The sequence below is a fragment of the Miscanthus floridulus genome, chromosome 1, assembly GCF_019320115.1.
Source record: "Miscanthus floridulus cultivar M001 chromosome 1, ASM1932011v1, whole genome shotgun sequence".
Taxonomy (NCBI): domain Eukaryota; kingdom Viridiplantae; phylum Streptophyta; class Magnoliopsida; order Poales; family Poaceae; genus Miscanthus; species Miscanthus floridulus.
Genome location: NC_089580.1, coordinates 52,061,696 through 52,083,870, shown reverse-complemented (window position 1 = coordinate 52,083,870; position 22,175 = coordinate 52,061,696). Strand labels below are relative to the sequence as shown.

General features: G+C 45.7%; 1 protein-coding gene across 1 annotated transcript in view; it reads left to right on the top strand.

The window, feature by feature from the left end:
- The first annotated feature begins 2,933 nt into the window (after positions 1–2,933).
- The window catches only part of LOC136483734 (protein DETOXIFICATION 40-like), a 34,808-nt gene continuing 15,566 nt past the window's right edge, over positions 2,934–22,175 (top strand). The window contains exons 1-6 of the mRNA XM_066480882.1: positions 2,934–3,306; positions 19,940–20,571; positions 20,692–20,748; positions 20,872–21,110; positions 21,208–21,326; positions 21,417–21,503. Of these exons, the coding sequence (XP_066336979.1) occupies positions 3,010–3,306; positions 19,940–20,571; positions 20,692–20,748; positions 20,872–21,110; positions 21,208–21,326; positions 21,417–21,503 (1,431 nt within the window). The 5' untranslated portion in view covers positions 2,934–3,009. The remainder of the gene's footprint in view (positions 3,307–19,939; positions 20,572–20,691; positions 20,749–20,871; positions 21,111–21,207; positions 21,327–21,416; positions 21,504–22,175) is intronic.

Here is a 22,175-nt window from a genome sequence, read left to right as displayed (position 1 = left end):
CCCGCACAAATACACCCGCCTCCTCACATTTGACCGGTGTCAGATTGCCTAGCGGGTTAACAAGCAGCCCCGTTTAGGAAGTATACGATCCTAAAATCCGGATCCTGTGTTGCCCCATATATTTTATTATAAAACCACGCCACGCATTTTCCTCTCCTCTCTCTCCAGATTTCTCTCCTGCCTATTTGTGGATCTCACGCATGGTGACGATAGCAGCGCCCCATCCCCTGGTGGATTCGACCACGACGCATCCTCTCCTTCACATTCTGGTGGTGATGGTGGCGGTGGAACCCCTCGGCGTGGCCATCCCGACGGCGGTGGCTCCCAGTGGCGGCGGCGCGTCCTGTGCCCAGCGACGGGCGGCGGGCTCCTCGTGGCCGGCTACAACCGCGACGCATTCCGCACCCCTCCCGGCTACAACCACGGGGCCCTCGCCGCTCTCGTCTGCGGCATCGTCAGAACTGCATCGGCGAAGTCTCCAGCACCGACGGCGGCATCCCCACCGCCAACGGCACCACATGCGCTGCCCCTGTTGTTGGATCTCAGTGTGGCTATTTTTTCTTTCTAAATTCCGATGCTTCGTCTCTCTATTTTCTTAGTACATTTTGTGGTGAAAATCATTCCCAAGAAATGTGTTGTTGCTCACGACTGGCACAGATGTGAATTTGTGCAAACAAATCCTAGGAACACGTGGCTGCTAGATTTGTTTTTATCCATTTTGTTTGTACAAAGTACAAATGAGTTTGGTTGATTTTGGTTCCAAAATTCACGTGTGATGTACATACTCATACTTTGTTGTAAAAATTAATGTACCACTGAGTATATAAATACATACACGGGTGTTTTGTATATCACGTGAACGTATGCATATATACTCCGATCGTGTGGTTTAACTGTTTAAGTATGCACTTATACTACCTTAATCTTGGCGTATGTATTCATACTCCATTCCAAAAAGTATGTATAAATACTCTATTTCTAAAAAGTATGTACAAATACTCCATTCCAACAAGTATGTATAAATACTCTATTTTAAAAAATATGTATAAATACTCTATTCTAAAAAGTAATGTAATCTCATTACTCGGCATCGATGTATGTATATTTATATACTCCCAAATAATTAAATAATTTACTCCCTATGTATACGTACTCCCAAATAATTAAATAATTTATTTTGTAACAGAATATACAAAGCTATCGGCGTTGATGTATGTATGTATACGTACTCCCAACTGTGTATGTATACATACTTCCAAATAATTAAATAATTTATCTTGCAACAGAACATACGAAGGCACAACAGATGCAACGAAGCACGCAAATCTCGTCGCACGTTACTATGGCTGGAAAAAAAACTCATAAGCTCGTTAACTCGCTTGGCTTGTGGCTGGCTCGACTCGGCTCGTTATGATAACAAGCCGAGTCGAGCCAAGATTTTAGCTCGTTAGCTATAACGAGCCAACTCACGAGTTAAACGAACCAAGTTTCTAGAAAAAAAGTATCAAAACTTATATTAGTTTTTGTATCACTTCATGTCTTGCATTTTACAATTGACTGGTAACTAGTCTAGACCCTATAAATTAACTGGTAACTGGTCTAGATGCATTTCTTTTATATTATTATTATTCTCAAAATTTAGATAAATGCAAATATTATATTTTATGTATTTTTTATACCTGGCTCGCGAGCTTAACGAGCCAGCTCAAGCTTTTAACGAGTCGAGCCGAACTGGCTTTCTGGCTTGTTAGGATAACGAGCCGAGCCGAGCTAGCTCGTTATCTTAACGAGCCAGAACGAGCCGAGCCGAGCCAGCTCGTTATCCAGCCTTACATGTTACTTATCGGATCCTGCTACACACAAACCCGATTAGCTCATATGGATATAATCGAATGCCATATCATGGAGCAGAGGAAGTACTCCGGGAGTATAAAAAATGCACCATATATATATATATATATATATATATATATATATATATATATATATATATATATATATATATATATATATATATATATATATATATATATATGAGTTTACAGTAAGGAATGTTTGTCAAATAGTAAAGCCATCCCAAAAAGAATACAATGGATAGTTCTAAGTTAAACTATGAAAAGTTAGATCATCTTTCCTACAAATTTTAAATAAACGTATAATGGTTTGACTAAAGATAAAAAAAACTAGAGTTAGCATTTTTCTTGGGACGGAGACAGTACTTGTAGACATATAAATTATATTCGTCGATCTCTCTCTCACACTGTCACACACCACTAGATCTAACCAATGGCAGTGGTTCCGAGCTACTGCACTGTCGGAATTTAGGCCATATTTGGTTTCTACAGGTGTGTCTAAAATTTCTATCACATTAAATGTTTAGACACATGTATAGAGTATTAAATATAGATTAATTATGAAACTAATTGCATAACGTGTGACTAATTTGCAAGACAGAATCTTTTAAGCCTAATTAGGTCATGATTTGACAACGTGGTGCTACAGTAAACACATACTAATAACGGAATAATTAAGTTTAAAAATTTCATCTCGTAAATTAGCCTCTATCTATGTAATTGGTTTTGAAATTAATTTATATTTAATGCTCCTTATTAGTATCTAAACATTTGATGTGACATGAATTTTAGGAGCGATTAAAGAATCAAACACCCCCTTAATTTCCAAAGAGATACTGGTCGAGAGTAGGCCAATCTCTGACGCACAGAGCAACAAGAGGACAATAATAGTACGTACTAGTTTGAACTAATCACACCAGAGACCAGACTAAGCATGGTGAAGGAAATATAGGAAAACGATGTACAGATGCCGGATTCACCATACCATCTCATCAAGCACAAAAAAACAAAAACACGAAATAATAGAATGCTCAGCGCTGATAATAAGTGTGTCGGGCGTGTGTCCTATTCATTAGCTGTTTAGCTATCTGTGGCGCTCTCTCTCTCTCTCTCTATTTTGTGAGTGAGCTCAAGCTAGATAATAAGCAGAAGATATATGGCCGGCGGCGGCGATGGTCAAGGCGGGACGTCGTCGTCGTCCCATGAGCTGAGCGGGCGGCTGGAGGGCATCCTCGCCGACCGTGAGGCGCCATGGGCGCACCGGGCCTCCAAGGCAGCCATGATAGAGCTCCGGCTGCTGGCGCCAATCGCGGCGCCGGCGGTGGTGGTGTACGTGCTCAACAACGTGCTGTCCATCTCCACGCAGATCTTCTCGGGCCACCTCGGCAACCTGGAGCTCGCTGCCTCGTCGCTCGGGAACAACGGCATCCAGGTCTTCGCCTACGGCCTCATGGTATGTGAATACGTACTTGCTGCCCATCTTCTGCACAGAATCATCAGATCGATCGAGTGTTCTCTTTTCTAATTAAGGCGCGGCCGGCATCGATCCATGCATCCGATCCGTTGCATTTGTTTCATTCCGACAGATCGAGCGCAGTTTCTACTATGTTCACCCTTTATTCTTACTACTCCTATATATATGACATGGGTGAGAGAGATTCTGAATTAAAACGAGCAATACAAGAATTGTATTCTTTCATGGACGAAGGGAGTATTACGAAACAAATGACAGCCCAATTAATTCAGACCTGCATCTATATGCTGAAAAACATCTCATCAATTATTATTATTATTAGCGTATTGTGCATAATATATATGAAGCCACAAAGCAGCATCATTTTCATACATTTCTCACCCTTCATTTTGTTTTTCAAAAACACTGTACAGCCACAAATGCTTGCATCAAGGTACATAATAAATTAATCTCTATAAATACACGCAAGCACATGTAACCTAACTCTATGAACACATTCAAGAGAGTGAAGTGACAAATTTTAAAATTGATGAAGCTATCACTACCGGAATCCTCAAATTTGCCGAGTGTATTCTCTTGGGTACTCGACGAACAAGATCTTTGCCGAGTGCTGCGCTAAAAACACTCAGCAAAAAAAAAAAAAAAACACTCTGCAAAGAGGATGGTTTGCCGAGTGTAAAAAAAACACTCGGCAAAGAGGAGGTTTGCCGAGTGTCAAAAAAAAAAACACTCGGCAAAGAAATAAAATCTTTTTTCTAGAAAAGAAGGAGAAGAAAAAATAAATAAATAAAAACTTTGCCAAGTGCTCAGATCTAAAACACTCGGCAAAGAAATAAATCTTTTTTTTTGGAAAAGAAGGAGAAGAAAAAAAATAAAAAAACTTTGCCGAGTGCCCCGATCTGGGACACTCGGCAAACAAAAAATATCTACTTAACCGCCCGGCCCCCAGCGCCCCCTCCCCTTCTTCCTCCCGGGCACCCGGCCCCCAGTGCCCCTCCCCTCCCTCCCTCTCCCAGGCCGCCGCCCCTCCCTGGCTTTCTTCTTCCCCGGCGCCGCCCCTCCCTCTCCCGGATCCGGCCGGTGGAGGCCGATGGCATCCGGATCTGGGCTCTGGTGGTGGCGGGCGACGGGCGGCGGGCTTCGTGGTGCTAGCGTGGTGGTGGTGGTTGTGGTGCGTGGGTGTGCTGGCGGGGGCGTGCCGGAGGCGTGGGTGTGCTGGCAGCGGCCGATGGTGGCAATTGTTTTTTTTTAATTTTTGCGGAAAATATTTGCCGAGTGTTTTTTGGGCACTCAACAAAGTCTTTTTCGAATGCCCAAAGAAAAACACCCGGCAAAGTTAGTTTGCCGTTAAAATTTTTGCCGTGTGCCCTTTGCCGAGGGTTTGCCGAGTGTTTTAGTGGCTTTGCCGTGTGCCCTGGGCACAAGGCAAAGCTCCCGTTCCCGGTAGTGTATAATAGATGTCGGATTAAGTCCACTTTTGGCCCCTCAACTATTGTGTTGGTCTAATTTTAACCCTCAACTACAAAACCGTCTAGTACCAGTACCCCAACTGTCAAAACCGTTCACTTTTAGCATGTGGGGCAGAGACAAGGTTGTTTTGACCAACGTTGAGTGGTTTTGACGGACCAACAGCCAGTAGGAAAGCGCCAGGCAAGCAGTGCCACTGCACCATACAACAGCAACGCAGCGCATCCACTCATCATCGACTCATCGTCCAAACACACACGGCCGTGGGCGGCTGCGCTCGCTCCATTGTCTGCCCCCCCCCCCCCCCCGCGCACAACACAAGCAACAGCAGCCCCGATGGCCGCCATCGCCACCGCGTCCTCTGCCACAGCCTGCTTCCTCTCCACGCTCCCGCCGCCACGCCACCCGTGTCATTTCCTCAGGCACCGCGCGCGCCGCGGCCACCAAGCTCGCGCCCGCCTCGGCCTCTTCGCTCGCCCTCCCCTCGCCGTGGCCATGGGCGTAGCTACGGTAGCTCCACGAGCTAGTCCCCGCCGAGAGTGCGGGGCGGCTGTTGTCGTCAGCCGCGGGCTCCCTCGTCGTGGCGCTCGCCTCCGCGTCGCTGGTCCTCAGCGACGCCCCGGAAGCTGCAGGCGGACGAGCCCGCCACCATGCGCCTCTTGCAGGAGAACACGCCTTCCGTCATCTGCATCACCAACCTCGCCGTCAGGTGGGCCTCCCCATCCCCGTCCCAAGGCTTGTCCGCCATGGACGCGGCAGCTTGCTCGCGCTTGCCCGACAGCAGCAATCGCGCGCGCTCTCGTCACCAAACACGGCACGCGACACAACGGCATTGGCGTACTCGGTGAGGAGCTCGCTGAGGTCGACGGTCACGCCTCCGGCGCTGGAGCTGGCCCAGGCGGCGACGTGGGCGGCCTCCTGCTCCTGGACGCGGCGGAAGGACTCGACGCGGCGCGCGTTGAGGAGGTGGACGACTCACATGCGACGAGGTCTGGCGCTAGTACTCGCCGTAGGGCGCAAATGCGACGTCATGGCCGTAGAGGAGGCGCTTGGCCATAGCGCTCTGGGGCCGGCTCGCGAACGCCAGGTCGCGTGCCCACATCACCTCTTCGGCACTAGCTGCGGAGGACACCACGACGGTGGGCACGCGGCCTAGGCAGAGTAGAAGCACCGGGCCGTGCGTGCGCGCCAAGGACACCAGCGAGCGGTCCGGCAGCGCGCCCAGCAGGTGGAGGTGGCCCAGCAGTGGGATACCCCGCGGTGACCATAGCAGCGGAAGCGGCAGCCTCCGACCACCATGGCATGACGTGGGAGCAGCAGCACTAGCGGGCTTCTTTTTGCCGCCGGCGACGACGACGAGGAGGACGTAGGCGACCGACGCGGCGACGAGGACAGTGAGCAGGAGGGCGACGGGAGCAACTTGTTCGAGAGCCATGTTTGAGCTGGCCGAATGTGCATGGAGTCAACATAAAAAATGCTCCCTTCCTTTTTGTACATGCATGGAGCCTTTTGTTACTGGGCCCACTGCTTATCCGTGATTGCCATTTCGAGTGGACCAAAAGTCAACATAAAAACCGCTCAACGTCAGTTAAAATAGTCTTGCCTCTACTCTAGGTGCTAAAAGTGAATGGTTTTAATAGTTGGGGTACCGGTACTAGACGGTTTTGTAGTTGAGGGTTAAAATTAGACCAACACAATAGTTGAGGGGCCAAAAGTAAACTCAATCCAATAGATGTCTCACTGTCTACAGATACTTTGCACCTATCGTTTGGTTCATGGCTAGCGCTTGGCCACGCATATGCACATAGAATGGGTTTGAAAATTTGGAATACGACACTAATATACTACGGAGCAAAAGGAAACATATTTATTTTATATCAAGTATTAGTATCACTACTACAAAAAGCATTTCTAGGGGCGGCTAACCCTTTGTAGGGGCGGTTTGCCCAGCCGCCCCTACGCAAGGGTCTCTACAAATCATGCATTTGTAGGAGCGGTTCCCAGGTCGTCCCTACAAATCGATTTATAGGGGCGGCTCGTATTACCAGCCGCCCATACAAATCGATTTATAGGGGCGGATGTAGTACCAGCTGCCCCTATAAACAGGTATTTGTAGGAGCGGTTCAATCTAGAACCACCCCTACAGTATGTTTTCCCGCAAAAAAAATCAAATTTACAATTCAAAATCGCGTTGCCAAACGTCCCACGACCAACGTTCCGAACCGCGTTCGCGTTGCCGAACGCCCCGCGACCAGCGTTCGCGTTGCCGAACACCCCGCGACCGCGACTACAAGCATAAGAGTATTCTATAAACTACAATTACAAGTCCAATTCAAAAGAATATATACAATCCATCATTAAATCTACAAATTCCATACACATTGTTATCAACGTCCTAGAGCTAGCCTTTCAGTCTCACGAAGGTGTTGGTACTGAGAATTTGTACCTAACTCAGACTCTCGGTCATGGTAGGCGCCTCTGACATGTACAATCTAGTTCAATATGAAGTTGTAAAGGTCGCTGACGAGCTCTAAGAGTTGGTCATCCTTGTATGGGTCTCTTTTCATTCCTTTCTCTTCTCTCCACTATAAGAAAACAAGTTTTGGTTTAGTATTTCATACCATTTACGAAGTTTTTATACTACGAGTGAAGAGGTTCAAACTTACCCTTAAGGGGTGTCTCCTGTAGGCACCGGTGTTACCCATTATAGAACATACATAGTATCCACAATATACACTCCCAGGCTTCTGCTTGGGGCACTGCGTGTTTTGCATATGAAAATGTTAAGTAATGCTTTTGATAGCCATGTAACGGAGTAATAAAGAAGTAAGTTACACTTACCGCATATAGTGTTTTTATAGCCAGCTTTTCCTTCCTTGCTGGATCATGCCTTCCATGATGATTAGTGACATAGAACCTAAATGCCCTGTTCGAATTATTTTAGCAAATACAACTTGTTAGTATCCAAAAGTGAATGTTACAAGTATGTATACAAACATATAAGCTAATGAGGATTGTCGATATGTATACGTCTTGAGAATCGATATGAAGTCTTTGTATGTCACCGTGTCCTTATCTAATGAATCAAAGACCCATGCCATGCTCCTCCCGACATCGATGGCTATACAAATCCAGTGGTTGCTATATGGATTTAATCATATAACTAGATAAGCCCTTTTGCATCGAATAAAATATATCGAACAAAGCTTTAAGTATAGAGTTGAGCTTACTCGAAGTTGTATGGTAGCCATATAGTAGAGTGGTGTTGGAGATTTTTGAAAGCCAAGGCAATGTATGCCGCAACCTTAAGGGACTCTTCCCTTAGCTTCGCACTACGGATGCACCCTTTCTCCCGAAGAGTCTTTGCAACTGCTAGCTCTTTGGCATCCAGTGTCCACCGTTTAGGGTAATTAAAATTTGTTTGGGCTATAGCTTGAGGGTCTACATACCCGGCTTTCACACTTGGCATTTGTTTGACAATGTGCACTTGCATTCTACAAATCACAGTGTGGGTTAGTTACAACAAAATTCAAAGATTATATTTATATCATATCTGGAGGACAAGGACTTACAGGCACCACGTGCGAATTAGATTCATCTCCATTTTTCCCAGGTGAAAGCATGTGTGCATGTCATTGAAGTCAAAGAAAATTTTCCCGGCTGGGCTTCCAAATGTGCCGGTGGGAAAGCATGCTTGTATGATATCTATGCTCGTTGGGAGAATACGCAAGTACCAATCATGGAACCTTCTCATTCCAAGTGGTAGGCGCTGGATGTCCTAGTTTGGTAGGAAGGGCTTGTCTCTTTCATATGTTTTCGAGCAATCCTTTGACCATTCGATGGCATCAACATTTGGATACTGCTTTGCAATTTGGTGGAGTTTGCTAGTGACGACCTCCTCAGAACCCCATGATGGGACTTTTTTAACTTGGTTCTTAGGCTTGAACTGGTCATGGGAATACCACTTGGACACCGACGAGACGTCTTTGATCAGAACATAAACTGGCCTTATGTTGATTGGAATCTTCTTTTAGAGTTCCCATTTAGGCACGTCCTCATCTTCTTATGCATCACCTTCTTTAGGAGGCACTCGTTGTTCATGTATCGGTTGTGCTTGTTGAGAAGACTATGGCATCTCATGATGCACTTGCTCGGTATGAGCTAGAGAAGGTTGTGGCATCTCATCAGGCACATGCTCGATAGGAGGCGGGGAAGAATGTGGCATCTCAAGAATGTGGGGGTCACGAGACGGTGAAAATATCTCCCCAGCCTCAACAACTCGCTCCAAATTTGGGAGAGGGGGAGGTGGCGAAGAAGCAGTCAATATAATGTCCCGTTTGTGCTAGAGGATGAACTGCCCCATAACGTCTCTGAGTAATACCAGCCCCTCGGGAGTTGCGTAGTCTATCCTCCACTGCATGAACTCGGGCTTCACTGTATGCACCTCGACCCTTGTGTAGTCCGGCGGTATCTTATTATTGTGGTGTAAGCTACCGGGAGGATGTGCCACACCCATTGCCACCTCCATCATAGTGTTCTATCGGCCGCTAAGAAACACCAAGGTGCAACTAGTTGGTTCCCGTATACGATCGACTAGGGTTGTGGCTGCAGTGGAACCTTGGCTGCTAGGAACTTTCGGAGGGCTACCAACTAATGTCAGTTCTCCTGGCGGCGTCACTAATATCCGTGGCTCTATAGATAGTCCCTGCTCCTCCAACGCCTTCGCAACTAGAGCCTTCACTTGGAGCTCAAGACTAGTCTCCCAGTCTCGGCCATGTTTCTTGTACATGTGCCTGTCCTCTTCGAATCCTTGCTTCTAGGTCATCCTTTTCCCTAGCCCCCTGGTGCGGCCTGTGTGCTCCTTGTTTCCCAAGCCAAGGCTAAGCTTGTCCCTCTCTCTAGAAGGATTGAATGAGCCCGTCTCTTTGTCTTCAGCATATTTCAGTATCCTTGATACCACCTCTTGGGTCTCTGGCTTATCAAACTTAAGATTACTACTGGATGGTTCTGTACTCCTCGTATATATCCAGTTCCTTGAGCGTACTTTCAAGTTCATCACATTGATATTCCCAGCAGTTGCGGCCTCTTTATCCATCTTACAAGACTGCTCTTCCTTGGCATAGTAGCCACTGGGGCCTAGATGATGGTGGTGTTTGTTCCTCTTCGCCAGCTCGGTGTTACGGGTACTGAGCTCCAATGCCTCTGGTGAAGTCTTCTGAGCCACGAGCTCCTCCCATTGACTCGGAGTTATTTTGCTGAACACGTTGAAGGGAGTTAACCCCTTTTGGATATACTTCGTGTTGAGCTCTGACCTCCAACGTCGGAATGACTCTCCCATCATCATGATAGCATTTTTTTACCAATTCGTGCTTACCCTCCAGAAATCTAAAATTGACCTTCAGCTGCCTATCCCATAGTGCATTCTTTATGTTCTCTGGTACCTCTTTCCAGTTAGGGATTGCTGGGTTCAATTTATCTCTTACTAGGGCCCCGATCGCATTACGGAATTGTCCTCTTAATTCCTTCGGCTCAAGGATCTCCCCTGTTGGCCCGACCTCCGTTATCACATAGCAAGCCTTATCTAGATATAGATTTCCTTTTTTATCCCCTCGTTTCCTCTTAGGCTTGGTAGTCATGGTTGTGTCTTGAGTTTGTGGAGCAGAGGCATCATGATCCGTCTCTGTGGCTGTTGCCTCTGCTCTCCTTTCCTCTACTCCGTCTTGTCCAGCGAGATGTCACGGACGTCGATGTCGTCTTTTCTGAGTTTTAGGAGGGACCTGTATATAGGATAGGTTAAAGTGTTAGCAGAGGTAACACAGCCAAAGCTTTAGCAAAATTTACAAGCTAAGGCTTCTTCCCTACCTCCTCATTTGGGTCAAAATCCTTGTCCAAATCTTCCTCCGTTGGCCTCCTTCTTGCTTTAGGTGGGAAAGGATCCTCGGGACTTTCATATCCCTCTTCTGACTCATCATCATCTTCTTCTTTGCCTTCAGCAGCCTCTCCTTTGGGGCCTTCCTCATCGTCACACTCCTCCTAAGTAAGCATCACTTCTAGATCCTTTTCTACCTCGTTATCGAACTGTTCCTGAGTAAGCTGGTCCTCTAGTGCTTGCTCCTCAAGGGTTGGCTACTCATCATGCTCAGGGCATCGAGCTGCACTGTCTATTGTCCACGACATTATTTCGCGCTTTGTTCTAAAAGATGCAAGAAAGTGTGCTTTAGGTATGCGAGAAGGTATAAGAAATAAAAAAGGGCTATAAACCAAAGTAGTCCTATAAAACAACAATATATCAAAAAAACGAGTAGTAGCAGTAGTAGAGGCCTCAGAAACATGTCAATCATCATCTGATCTTGAACTTGGAGCATCAAGGCATCATAACAGAGAAGAGAGGAGAAGGTAATGTAGGGGCGGCTGCTAATGATGCCAAGTTCCTCACAAGTTCTTGATCATCAGCTCATATTCCATATAATGTATGGACTTGGACAATTTCATCATCGGCAAAACAAAGGAGAGGAGAGCAGAGGAGAGGGGAGATTTTGCAAAAAAAAGCAACAACTGCTTAGCAAACATAGAGAGGAAAAGGTGTAAAAAAAGCCACTGCTGCTTCCCAAATATAGAGGATAGGAAAAATAACCAAAAAACAGTTGACTGCTGCCACATGGTTGGAAGACCCTTGCAGATCAAAATCTGGTAACTTAGTAGAGGAGAGAGTAGAGAAGTGTAGCAGCCAGTAGTTAAGAGTAGCAGCCAGCAACTAGGGAAGAGAGTAGAGTAGCAGCCAGCTAGTAGGAGTAAGAGTAGCTAGCAGTAGCAAGTAGAGTAGTAGTAGTTCAGTAGAGTAGAGTAGTAGTAGTAGTTCAGTATAGTAGTAGTAGTAGTATATAAAAAAGCAGGTGCTGCTTCCAAAACATAGAGGATAGGAAAGGTGGCAACAAATAGAAGAGAGGGGAGATTTGGCAAAAAAAAGCAGGTGCTGCTTCCAAGAAAAAGCAACATGACAATGTAAGAACATCATATGCTTAATATCTTCCGAACTTGATAAGCAAATCGGACAATCAGAAGTAGTAGATAGTAGTAGTAGGGAAGTAGTAGAGTGGAGTAGAGGAGAGTAGTAGTAGAAGAGGAGTACATAGAAGACAACAAGTACAGAGAAGATTAGTAGCCACCGGCCACAATAGTGTATTTTTAATTTTTACTAAAACTTGAGGATCATCATAATACTGACAAATGACAATGTAAGAAGAATAATATAAATGCAAGGATTTTTTCTACTCATCAGATATTTATTTCCAAATATGATTATCTAAATAAATGATAACAGTATAGTATTTCAATTTCGGCAATTAAAAAGAACTGATGATAACAGTATAGCCAGCTCCACATAGGAAGGGAGGGGTGGTAAATTTTTCTAACTGCAGCTTGCCTCAATAGTTTGCTATATCAATTATAAGCAAATATCTGTCAAAAGAACAGTGGAAACATATATAATCTGGTAAAGCACAATGTGTTTGACATGTGGAAACATATATAATTATTAAAGTCGATCGGATTGCATAATCTGGTAAAGAACAGTGGAAACATATATAATCTAGTACGAGTGGAAACATATATAATCTGCCAAAGTGCACTCTTGTACAACCAAAATGCTAACGAGTGAGGGGTGTGATTTCTAATCGTAATATATAGCCGCCGTAAAAGCTGTTGCATGAGCAAGATGGTCATGATTTCATCTTAGGGCCAAAGGAAACAGGATCAAGCAGTTCGTGCATCATTTCTCCACCTCAATTTTCCCCCACCACTCGAATGAATTCAAAGGTTGGCCTGATTGATTATTACACCTAATCATGTTGGTTGTGCCTCAAAAGGGCAGAGATTAAGGATCTTACCATCAATAACTACCACCACAAGTTGGGGAAAAAGGCACAAAAAATGGCTCATCAATCATTTATTAAGAACTAGTAGTTATTAGCAATTTTCGGTTGGGTGCACAATGCGCCCATCCCAATGAGGTATTGCTATTATTGTGCAAACGAGAATAAAAACTTCTTGTAAACACTGCAAACTTGCCCAACAATGCTGGCCATTGCAATGAAGTTTGAGTGAGATGAAGCATGTACTTCATTGCAATGGTCCTATTGTTTGTTCATCATGGGTATAGACTAGTCATCCTATAACAAAAAAGGAACGGCAAAGCTAGGAGGAGCAAGAAGCACCTAGCTAGTGGCAGTATACGTATAACAAAGAGCGTGCAGTCCAGATAACAAAGTAGTAAGCATCAAGACAGTTGAAAGTATGCAGTGTAAGTGCCATGGAGCCCAATCAAAACCAAACACAAAACATAGAACAAAATATCCTCCAGCTTCTATGTCAAACATGATAAGTAGCATTTTGTATTATTTATATTAGGAGTTGGCTTTTGCTTGTGCATCCAGTTCTTGATTTTGACATGCTAGGTGTGGATGACAATCACCTAAATCGAAACTGTCAACTAATACAGTCAAGCAAGTATCATAGTCCAGCAAGTAATACAACTTTACTATCATAGTCCAGCAAGTAGCACTAGTTTTCATAAAAAAAATACAGTCAAGCCAGCATGCTAGAACAATGCAGCAATATTTTGACAAGCAATCTAGCACATCTCATTACGACAAATGTCATACTAATTGAAGCAAACACAAGCATACTAATCTTATGACAAGTCTGAAGGCGAAGGCATAGAATTGCATAAGCAATATAATTAAGAAGATCAAATAGAATTGCGAGGATTCTTTAGCCTCTGATAAAGATGGGGATGGACAATAGAGAAAAAGAGAGGAGGAACATACATGTGTCATCGGTGCGTGGGGCAGGGGGCCGGGCGCGGGGCGCCGGGAGCGTGCGTTGTCGGCGTGCGGGGGCGGGACGCTGGGGGCCGGGCGCCTAGGGCTGGGTGCGGGCACAAGACCGGCGGCGTGGCCGGCGGCGAAAACCCTAGGCACGTAGGGGCGGGCGTCGGGGGCCGGGTGCGGGACGCTGGGGGCCGGGCGCCTGGGGCAGGATGCGGGCGCGGGACCGGCGGCGTGGCCGGCGGTGGAAACCCTAGGCACGCAGGGGCGGGCGCCGGGGGCCGGGTGCGGGACGCCGGGGGCCGGGTGCGGGCGCGGGATCGATGGCGTGGCCAGCGGTGGAAACCCTAGGCGCGCAGGGGCAGGCACCGGGGGCCGGGTGCGGGACGCTAGGGGCTGGGCACCTAGGGCCGGGTGTGGGCGCGGGACCGGCGGCGTGGCCGGCGGCGGAAACCCTAGGCACGCAGGGGCGGGCGTCGGGGGCCGGGTGCGGGACGCCGGGGGCCGGGTGTGGGCGGGCATGGGACCGGCGGCTGGAGCGGCGGCGGAAACCCTAGGCGCGCGGGCAGCCTGACGACGTCGTCGGTGGAAAAAGACAGCGCCCAGACGACATCACTCCCGTGCGCCGTCCTATTAATACTCCCTCCTATTTCTAGGGGCGGTTCCTGATCCAACCGCCCCTAGAAATACATTTGTAGGGGCGGTTCCTGATCTAGCCGCCCCTACAAATACATTTGTAGGGGCAGTTCCTGATCCAACCGCCCCTACAAATAGTTTCTATTTTTTAAATTATAAATTCTATATTTTTTATATCATAAAAACACAAAGTAATATAAAAAAATTGTGTATATGCACAAATATAATATTTTGTATTATTCTATATATGAATAAATATATATATAAACAATTGTAGTCAAAACAATATAGAAAATAAAAATTTGAATTTTAAAACTTCGACTACAATTTTATGACATTAAATGAAATAAAATGAAAATGTTGTAATAAATGAAAATAGAGTGGATGTTCAAATAGAGTCATCTAGATGTTGCAAAGGGTAGTCTCACACACATGCATAAAATGTAGTCTCACACACATACAAAAATATGTAGTCTTACACACGTACATAAATATATAGTCTCGCACGCATGCATAAATGAAGTCTTACAAACACACACTTACACAAACACTCCACGTTCAACAACTAGCTAGCCCGCTGTAACGACTTTCCCCTTGACACCTTTTTATTCCCATGGCATTATGTCTTTGCAGAGGTTCATTTCGACAACACTGATCTTCTTAGGAAAGTCTGTGAATAGCGGCATCTCATCGTAGTTATTGTAAGCTTCAACATCGTTCATGCCATCAACTCCAATAATGTGTTGTTTCCTAGAGGCAACCACGTGCTTTGTCTTCTTCTTCGGGGGGAGGTTACTTTGTGGGTCAAACATATAAAAAACTTGTGCGACACGTGAAGCGAGCACCCAAGGGTCATCTTGGTAGCCTAGATTCTCGAGGTCCAGGACTCTCAATCCGATCTCGTTTAGTTGGTGTTGTTTGATCCAGCAGCATTGAAACAGGGCCACCGTTATATCCCTTCCATAGTCAAGTTCCCATATCTCTTCAATGATGCCAAAGTATTGGATCTTTCGCCCTAATCCATTGAGAGCCTCTATTCGAATGCCGCTGTTTTGGTTCACATATTTACTATCCTTTGCGTGGGTATAGTATGTATACCCATTGATGTCATAAGCATTCCAAGATGTCACTTGTCTCGATGGCCCCTCCGCCAACCTACTGATGGTAATAGAGTCTATGGTTTCTCCAGGCGGTATGTTTTGGTCCTTCAACCATGTAGTTAGTCGTTGCTTGTGTTGTTTCATGACCCAATCATCCAAACGGCCATTTCTCTCCGCCATAATGATAGCCAAGTGTTCATCAATATACGGTTGCATCAGTTGTGTACTCTGCAAGACACTGTAATGCGCCCAACTCACCTCTTTGTAATCATGATCGATGAACACTTTTCTACCACTGGTGCCCTTCCTAGCCAGCCTACCCTTGTGACTACAATCAGCCGGGTGTGCAATCTTATCATCATCCACCTTGCGCTCATCATCCCACCATGTCATGAGTGTGACTTCTTTAGGGTTTAGGAACATACGTCTCAAGCGGTCGATCACTGGCAGGTACCACATTACCGGGGCAGGAATTCTTCTCTACTTTGCATCGTTGCCTAATGGAGTGTCCTCTAGGGGCTGAGATTCTTGTACCACCTTTTTTGTACCCTTCTTATTCCTCTTTTTCCCCGTGGAGGGTTCGTCCCCACCGTAAAGGTCATTGTTCTTGTACCGGCTAGCCCCACACCGGGGACATTTATCCAGTGACTTGAACGTTTCGCCACGAATAAGTATACAGTGTTTGGGGCATGCATGTATTTTTTCAACCCCCATTGTCAATGGACTTATGACCTTCTTCGCTTGGTATGTGTTGGCGGGAACTGAGTTTGGTTGTGGCAGCACCCATGACAGGAGATGCAATAGATCATTGAAACTACAGTCTAACCAGCCGTACTTAGCCTTCAGGATGAGCAGCTCGAGCACGAAACGTAGCAATGTCCAATGTGTCGGACAGCCCTTTTCAACACCATACATAGTCTCCTTCGATGCTTTTATCACTCTTTCTAAATTTTCTAGACCTTTCGGACTATTTAGTAAAATCTCTGGTCCAAGGGTTCGAATCATGTCCTCTAAATCATCTTCATCTCCGACACGTGCTCCACCATCATTATTGGCACCACCTTCGTCGTTACCATCCCAACCACCAGCATCACCACCTTGTTCATTACCAAACTCAAAATCCATTCGTGCATCAAGCTCTGCTGAATATTGGGACAGGGATTCTATGGTTTCGTCGTCGTATTCCTCCTCATCCTCGTCGTTAACAATAACCGTTTCACCATGATGAATCCACACTGTGTAGTCCTCAATAAATCCTCGCATAATCAAATGTGATATGATGATAGTCACATCTGTCCATGCCACACAGTTCTTGCAATCTTTACAGGGGCAAATAATTGTATCCTTATTCTCTTTCAATGTCGTTGCATGCTTCGTTGCGGCTTCAATAAATTTATCCACCTCTTCACGGAAACCTGCCTTGAACCTTAACGAACAATACATCCAAGAGTTCATGTACTCCATCTTTTACAACAACAACAAAACAAACATTAAAGGACTACTTATTAAGATATATATAAAAATGAATCAAAGTAATAATTATTTGAGAATAATTGTATATACTTCAGATATATATGAATATAAATCTAATATAATTACATGAAGCATACAAACACACCATGGTAGAGGAAAATTAATTAATGGCCCATTTATCCATAAATAATTAAAATACATATTTATTGATTACAATAAACAATTTCAAAGACAACAATTAGCAATAATTATACTTTACCCAATATCTTTCATACAAACCCTAGTCCAATTTTATCAAACATAAATTTACAAAAACGAATTTAATAAAAAAACCAAACCCTAGATCTAGATCACATGCACATGAAACATCCATAAAACTAACTAATTGTTCACTAAAATCAAGAAACATGGACCAAATAAGGGTATGATCTTGTTCCCCTCCCTAATTTACACTAGTACATTTAAAAGTTGGGTCTAATTTGCTCATAAATAGCTCAAGCACCATAGAAGAGAGAGAGAAAAACAAAACTCTAATTACTCACTAACCAACCATTAAAACTTCAAAAAAAAATATGGAATAGCATTTTCTTACCTTCTACAACCTCTTCACCAAAGGATTTGAGACCAAAACCTTCCCCCCTTAGTAGAGCAATTTTTGGGAGGTGCCCAAGACCTCCCCACCTTTCTTTCACAGGTTGGAGTGAGTGACCCGATAAGAAAGAAGGTGCCGCATCTGTTTTATATGGGGGACATTTGTAGGGGCGGCTGGTGATTGAGCCGCCCCTACAAATCGGAGCTATAAATACGGGGCCATTTGTAAGGGCGGCTCAATCACCAGCCGCCCCTATAAATACCATTTCCAGGAGCGGCTGGTGATTGAGCCACCCCTACAAATCAGACCCCATTTGTAGGGGCGGCTCGTAACACTAGCCGCCCCTGCTGTTCCATTTGTAGGGGCGGCTGGTGTCTGGGCACCCGAGCACGTCACTGTAGGGGGCGGCTCCATCACCAGCCGCCCCTAAAAAAAATCGAACCGTTGCTAAAAATCATTTTCTACGTAGTGTATGCGCGCATACAGTTCCTACTAATTCATATCTTCTCCAGTACGTGGTTCCTATATATTCCAACGGTTCTAATTTACAGGTCATTTTGGCTTTCTAGATATACAACTTTTATTATGTTCTAGACATCTCGTATATATCTATGTGCGTAACAAAAACTATATATTAAAAAAGATAAAATGATTTATAATTTAGTATAGAGCTGAGGGTAGTATTACTTTATATATATAAAAACCTACGCTACAGTCGGATTATGCTGGTGGCACTGGGCAGTTGTGCTCTCGGACATCGTACTGGACAACTGCACAAACTTTCCATGCGTTAGGTACACACATTATTATCTTCTAATAAAGTGAAATTGATGTCCTAAATATATTTTGCCTGTATAGTATCTAGTCCAGCTGAAGTCTATATAATACACAGATTTTTACATTCAATCGTACGTGGGCCAATACAGTCAGCTATGGGTTCAATTATCAATTATATATATGATAAAGGTAGTAATCTGAAAAGGATGTACTAGCTAATCAATGTTGTTCTGTATATATTTGTGAAACGTAAGTTATTTTGTTTTACTCGACCATGGTGATAGGGTTGTTTACACCCAGACAATTTCTTGTGCAGGGGGAGAAAACGATTGAGTAGATGGGGACATACTTTACTATCAAAATATTGCTGCCATGCGTGAATAAGATTGCTGAATAAAAAATTAGCGTCGGAGTGAGTTCCTTGGTTTCTCCCACCTTTTCTTTTCTTTTGCTAAATGAAATCTTCTTCCAATAGACTAAACATTCCTAAACCTGGAGTGCTCTTCCGTTAAGCATAAAACAAGAGGCTAACCCGACTGATTTCCAAATCAGCCAGTGCTCGGGGGCTATACACTCTGGGCGATCTGCAGATCGATGGCCTGGTGGGCCTATGAGGGCCAGCTCCCGAGAAGGCCTCGGCGATCAAGAGGAAAGGCCAAGACGCCTTGCCCCTGTCCGAAGCTGTCTCTTGCTTGGGGGCTCGGCCAAGGCACAGGGAAGTCCCAACCCAAGAGAGTCCTGCCCGAGCCAAGACCCCCATAGTCGTCCCCAACTTTGGCTCAGGGTGACCATTTGCCCCAGGTGAACCCGGAAGCCAGCTCCGCAGTCTATGAGGCACCCAGAGCCTGACAGGCGCAGAAGCCCCACACTGCCGTCCCGTTCCCCGTGAGATGTTGTTGGCCACCCCATCGGCAGTGGGGCGGGGGGCTCCGGGCCCGCTTGGTAGCCCCTCCGGACAGTGGGAGGAGCCTGGCGTGATAAAGAAGCTATGAGAAGGCTCACCCAGGGAAGGTGCCACTATGGCAGATAACACCTGACTGTTAGCACCATGCTAGCAGTTGCGTTAGGAAGTGATTGCGGTTTTGTCAGGCCCTAGCTACAAGACACAAACAAGGACCCAGCGGTGCCAAGACGAAGAAGAAGACCAAAGCCAGGGCGAGAAACCCTAGGACGAAGCATCCATTTTATATCAGTATATAAGGGAAGGCATGAGCTTCGGTAGAAAAGGGGATTGAACCTAACCAGATAGGACCCGATCAAAAAACTAGATTAGCAAAGCACTTTCCCTACACCCTCTCTTGATTTACTCCATTGTAAAACTCACGATTGAGCATTCCTAACATGAAAAACATCACCGTTGGATGTAGGACTTAGAGACCTGAACCAGGATAAATCCCTTCTGTTTTTTAGTGTTTTGAGTGCTCGAGGCCACCGATGGCACACGCATCGACCCATGTCGAACAACCCGATGATTGTCATGGTTAATTACGAACCGACGACAACTGTCCTTATGGGTTTTTTCTCTTTTCAGACCATATCATCACTGTTGAAAATGTCAATTACTGCACGTACAAAACCGGGAAAGTAGTAATATTTAGTGGTCACTACTACAAAATCAGTTTTTCGAGATGCCACCTTTTATTTTCTTTTTCTTACATTTTTATATTCCTTGGTACCAATGTGTCTAGTTTTCAATGTAAAGCGTGGCTTTTTTCTGAAATATATATAATACAACTGTGCAGCTTGGCATGGGGAGTGCCGTGGAAACCCTGTGCGGCCAAGCCTACGGCGCACACAGGTACGAAATGCTGGGCATCTACCTGCAGCGCTCGACCATCCTGCTCGTCGCCGTGGGCGTGCCGCTCAGTGTCATGTACGCCTTCTCCGAGCCCATCCTCGTCTTCCTCGGCGAGTCTCCGGAGATCGCCAAGGCCGCGGCCGTCTTCGTCTACGGCCTCATCCCGCAGGTCTTCGCGTATGCGGCCAACTTCCCGATCCAGAAGTTCCTGCAGGCGCAGAGCATCGTGGCGCCCAGCGCCTACATCTCCGCGGCCACGCTGGCCGTGCACCTGCTGCTGGGGTGGCTGGTTGTGTACAGGCTCGGCATGGGCCTCCTGGGCGCGTCGCTGGTGCTGAGCCTGAGCTGGTGGATCATCGTCGCCGCCCAGTTCCTGTACATTGTCACCAGCGAGCGGTGCCGCCGGACGTGGACGGGGCTCTCCTGCCGGGCGTTCTCGGGCTTGCCGGAGTTCCTCAAGCTGTCGACGGCGTCGGCTGTGATGCTGTGTCTTGAGACGTGGTACTTCCAGATCCTCATCCTCATCGCTGGCCTCCTCGACAACCCTCAGCTCGCCCTCGATTCTCTAACAGTCTGGTAATACGGTGATCATAAAAAACTTGCTGCATTTCCAAAAAGATGTTGTCTTCGGTTTGCATGCATATGTAGCAGTTATGTACGTGGAATCAATAACCTTGATTTTGTGTTATTGGGCAGCATGACGCTTGCTGGATGGGTGTTCATGATCTCCATTGGGTTCAATGCTGCTGCGAGGTGAATACTGAATCATAGTATCTGTGAATATACATTTATATACATACACGTTCTTCCTGTTTTCATATATAACTACCAGTCTACCACTACTGTCGTCTGAGTTTGCATCACAACTACTACTAGTGTGAGAGTTGGGAATGAGCTGGGAGCCGGGCACCCGCGGGCGGCGGCGTTCTCTGTGGTGGTGGTGACCGCTCTGTCGTTCGTGATCACTCTGGCCATGGCGGTGGTGTTCCTCGTCTTCCGCGACTACCTCAGCTACATCTTCACCGAGGGAGAGACGGTCGCCCGCGCCGTCTCCGACCTCTGCCCTCTCCTCGCCACAACGCTCATCCTCAACGGCATCCAGCCCGTCCTCTCAGGTACGTACCGCACCCGCCACCCGGACAATAGATCGGCAAGAAGAAGGTCCTCTGCTCTGCGTCCAAATAAACTCTTTTTGTCGTCTATGGTCACCAGGCGTGGCTGTCGGGTGTGGCTGGCAGAAACTGGTCGCGTATATAAACGTCGGTTGCTACTACTTCGTGGGCATCCCTCTCGGCATTCTTCTCGGCTTCAAATTCCATCTTGGAGCGAAGGTATACTTCAGTTTCTAGTGACTAACCATATACATATGCTCATATGTGCAGCATGATGCAGAGCAAATTTACCTGCTCCGATCCTTGCAGGGAATATGGACTGGGATGCTCGGTGGCACATGCATGCAGACGCTTATCTTGTTCTGGATCACTTTTAGGACAGACTGGGACAAAGAGGTATGTACATATGCGCCAATAAATGGATCGGAGACCCTATACTTATATTTGCAGAGAATCAGTCAAGAAGTTAATTATTTCCACGGTCGTTATAATCACTATTATCTTTGTTAGTAAAGACACTCAAAAGCGCCTCATATATCTGAAATTTATCGAGGACAACAATAGCCAGTATAAAAGAGTGACAACTTGACACAAAACAGCCACTAAAAAGTAAGAGTACATCAAAGACCAATCAGTCATCGTCCTCTCTTTCATTGTTTGCTGCTCACCGGAGCTTCAATCGCATTGAAAAGGCAACAATGCAAAGAGACACGTGCAAACATCTTCACCATAACATGATTTGAAAACACCAAAAGCCACGTATCAAGAGGTCTAGAAATTATCTAGGTCTACCAAAAGATATAGGAAAATAACATATAATGAATACAAAATAAATAAAACAAGTATGCAAAGGTATAATAGTTTAGAATCCAATTAGCATTAGAATTGAATTTTCCATGGTAATAAAAAAAACAAGAAAACCAAAGGGACGCTAATGGGAGGGATTACATGAACACATGAGGGCTATCCAAGTGAGGCACCATGTCATGGTACACACATAAAAAAAATCATCCAAGCACTTCCAATCCCTCTGCCGCTCCTTTCCCAAACAATATGTCCTCTTGCCAT